The sequence below is a fragment of the Poecilia latipinna genome, unplaced genomic scaffold, assembly GCF_001443285.1.
Source record: "Poecilia latipinna isolate Pla-1442-1.1 unplaced genomic scaffold, P_latipinna-1.0 Scaffold135, whole genome shotgun sequence".
NCBI lineage: Eukaryota > Metazoa > Chordata > Actinopteri > Cyprinodontiformes > Poeciliidae > Poecilia > Poecilia latipinna.
In genome coordinates this window covers 397,733-400,768 of record NW_015112751.1, presented here as the reverse complement: position 1 = coordinate 400,768, position 3,036 = coordinate 397,733, and the positions used below count along the sequence as shown (strand labels likewise).

The following is a 3,036-nucleotide window of genomic DNA, read 5'->3' as shown; positions in this document are numbered from 1 at the left end:
TTGTAATTGAGAGAGCAGTGATCAATTAATACATTAATTTACTTATTTATTTGTTTTAGTGCTTCACAAAACACACTATAAAGTGGTAAAATGAGACCTCAAACATAGCTTCCGTATGCTTACTTTATCTTCTACTTTGTGTACACCTCCCTCTACTGGCCAAATAGATATTACTTTGTTCAAAGTCAGAACTTTGAATAGATTATGCCTTTAAACACTTCGGGAATGCCCCAGTTTCTCATGTCACGGCTTTATAAGCATATGATTGCACAAACCTAAATCAGCTACATAATTTCTCTCAGGACGAGTGGGACAAAATTCCAGCGAGTTACCGAGAGGAGGAAAACACACTCATAAAATCTGATAAAAGACATGTTGCTTAACAGGCCATTGTCCCAAATACTAAGGAAAGGTATGTAGATTTTTGACTATTTGCATTAAAAAGGTTCTGTGATCACGGCCTAATATCTTAATTTTTGTGAGTGCTTCATCCCTTTGAGAGATTTTTTAATTTTTTTTTCAGTCAGATAAATCTCTTTATCTATTTGGCAGCTATTTAGAAAAAGCTGCCTAATAATGATGCAGACCTTGATATAGCGTGTTGACCTCCTTAAGCCTCACCATCCCTCATTACACAGATACACAATATGTGCTTAAATCCATTAAGCATTCAAGTTTATCCAGCTTAGAGTTAGAAAATAATATGCCCAAGAATAAGGATGTGGTTAAAATACCCACTTGTCTAATAATTATACACACGGTATACCTACGACTTTCACTAGACGTAGCATGCATGGCAGTCATATTGCACTTGGTGAGCTCCGACTTTCGCAGTCAGATTTCTGACTGCAGAGGTCGCTTTGTTGTTTTTCTGGCTCAGGGTTACAGAAGATCTGACTTCAGAGTGTAAATACAGTGCACCATAACAATTCTTCATATTATCTCATTATGTGCATTTCATCTGGTCAATTCTTGGAGGCTGAAAAAAAAACAATCCTCATAACTCACTCTGTTGTGTTAAAATGGACCTGGTGACGGATTGATATGTCACTTTCAAAGTGTTATTTATTTATTTTTCTCAATACAGCAGTTTTTAGGTCACTATTATCCATGCAAAAATATCAATGTGAGACCTTTGGATAAAACCAACAACCAAGGCATGTAATGTCCCTTATACATTTCACTGACTTTTGAAGGCCTCCATATTCCTTTTGACAGCGAGGAGAAGCCAAAGGACACAGTGTTCTTCCTGTTGTTGCGCAACACAATTAAAGTTCACAAAACAAACATGTTTTGTGTCCCACTTTCAGGATGTCACTGGGAACCCTCTGGTTCCAGGTCCCTTGGTGTCCAATTATCTTCTCGCATGGCTGCAAGGGACATACTCAGGTCTTGCACATCCGCTTGCATCGTTGTCCCAGATCATCTCTCTTACCCCACCGACTGCACCTTTTATTATTTACAGGAGCGCATTGTCACCAATGTTGAATAGTTGAGTCTTTTGCCCATTGGTTCATAATTGGCCACTTGATGATAAGAAAGTCCCATCCAATCTGTGACAGAACAACGTGTTCCCGAAGACATGTCCCAACAGATGAGTTCCCAAGACACCTGGGTCACAGAGCGGAGGAAACTGCAGCAGGACACCGGCTGTACAACCACCTGTAGCGCAGCACGGAGAATCGGTCCTCTTGCAGTGTACAAGAAGCCGTGAAATTTGTGGACTTTTGCTATTTTCAACTTTGAAGCAATATTCCGAACGCTTGACGTTACTTTTAAAGAACTAAACTCTCCCTGACTGACCTTTCAAAGCGCTGTTTGGATACCTGCGCGCTGCGTTTTAATGCTCACCTCCACCAAACCGTAAAGATCTGGCAAGGATGGATCAGCTCTGATTACATTGTCATGGCACACAGACGTGCGATTCACAGCGGGGAGCTGCTTGTTATGACTCTATCTTAACGGGTTTCTTTCTCAGTCGCGCTTTTGTCGTAGTTCTTGTTTTGTTTCCCCCAGCGCAGACATGGGTTCCGAGAAGCCAAACTTTCTCTCGCAGCCCGTGGTGAAGAACGTCTTCATGTTCCGGAACGGAGACCCTTACTACGAGGCAAGACGGATAGTTATCAATGAGAAGAGAGTGAGTAACTTCGAGACGCTGCTGCGAGAGGTCACCGGCGGGATACAGGCTCCGTTCGGAGCGGTGAGGAACATCTACACGCCGAGAGGGGGGCACAAGGTGGACCGCATGGAGAGCCTGCAGAGCGGGGAGCAGTACGTCGCTGCGGGGAAAGAGAAATTCAAAAAGCTCGAGTAAGAAAGATACAAAGAATCAAACGTCTCGTGCATGCTGTTGGATAACCCTGTGTGACGTATCCGCTGTGCTGCGAAGCGCGCGCTCTATAAATTACAGCTAATTATCAGCACTTGAGATCCTTGGTTATAATAACTGGGTTTCACAGTCATTGTAGGGATAAGCAACAATGCATTCATGACAGACGCTCAGCATTCAGACCTGCTGACTGAATCCGGGTATTAACATTTACTGTGACTCAACAGTTTTGCTGAGTGCTGAGTCACAGCTTGATGAGATCAGGCCTGAAGAGAAGCATTGGCCTAAAAATAAGTGGACTTATGGATAAGATTATTAGACCCGCACATTCAAGTAGCCTGTAGAGTTTAATGTGGAAGCATAAGGAGTTATGCGAATAAACACCAGCACTGACTATATGCAGGGCATTCTAGACTTAAGGCATACAGGATCTTAATCTATATTTTGCAATCTATTTCTTGCAAACACTTGCTCAAGTTTGTTAATGTTGTACTCCAAACACATACAAACCTAGAGCACAGGAGAAAATGAACAGAAGGGAGCAACTCTATAAAAATGAACTTTTTTTTTTTACCTGCTCTCTGAATTCATGTTCTAAATCACAGGCCTTAAGTCATCATGAGCACTACAGGATATGAAATTATATTGTCAGAGTTGTAAGTTAAATGTTGTCTAAGTTGTGAAAAATATTTATTCATTTAATGCTC

General features: G+C 41.6%; 1 protein-coding gene across 1 annotated transcript in view; it reads left to right on the top strand.

Annotated features, from left to right (window-relative positions):
- The first annotated feature begins 1,118 nt into the window (after positions 1-1,118).
- Positions 1,119-3,036, top strand: part of LOC106945235 (doublecortin domain-containing protein 2) — a 37,660-nt gene continuing 35,742 nt past the window's right edge. Inside the window, exon 1 of the mRNA XM_015028791.1 lies at positions 1,119-2,310. Within this exon, the coding sequence (XP_014884277.1) occupies positions 2,024-2,310 (287 nt within the window). The 5' untranslated portion in view covers positions 1,119-2,023. The remainder of the gene's footprint in view (positions 2,311-3,036) is intronic.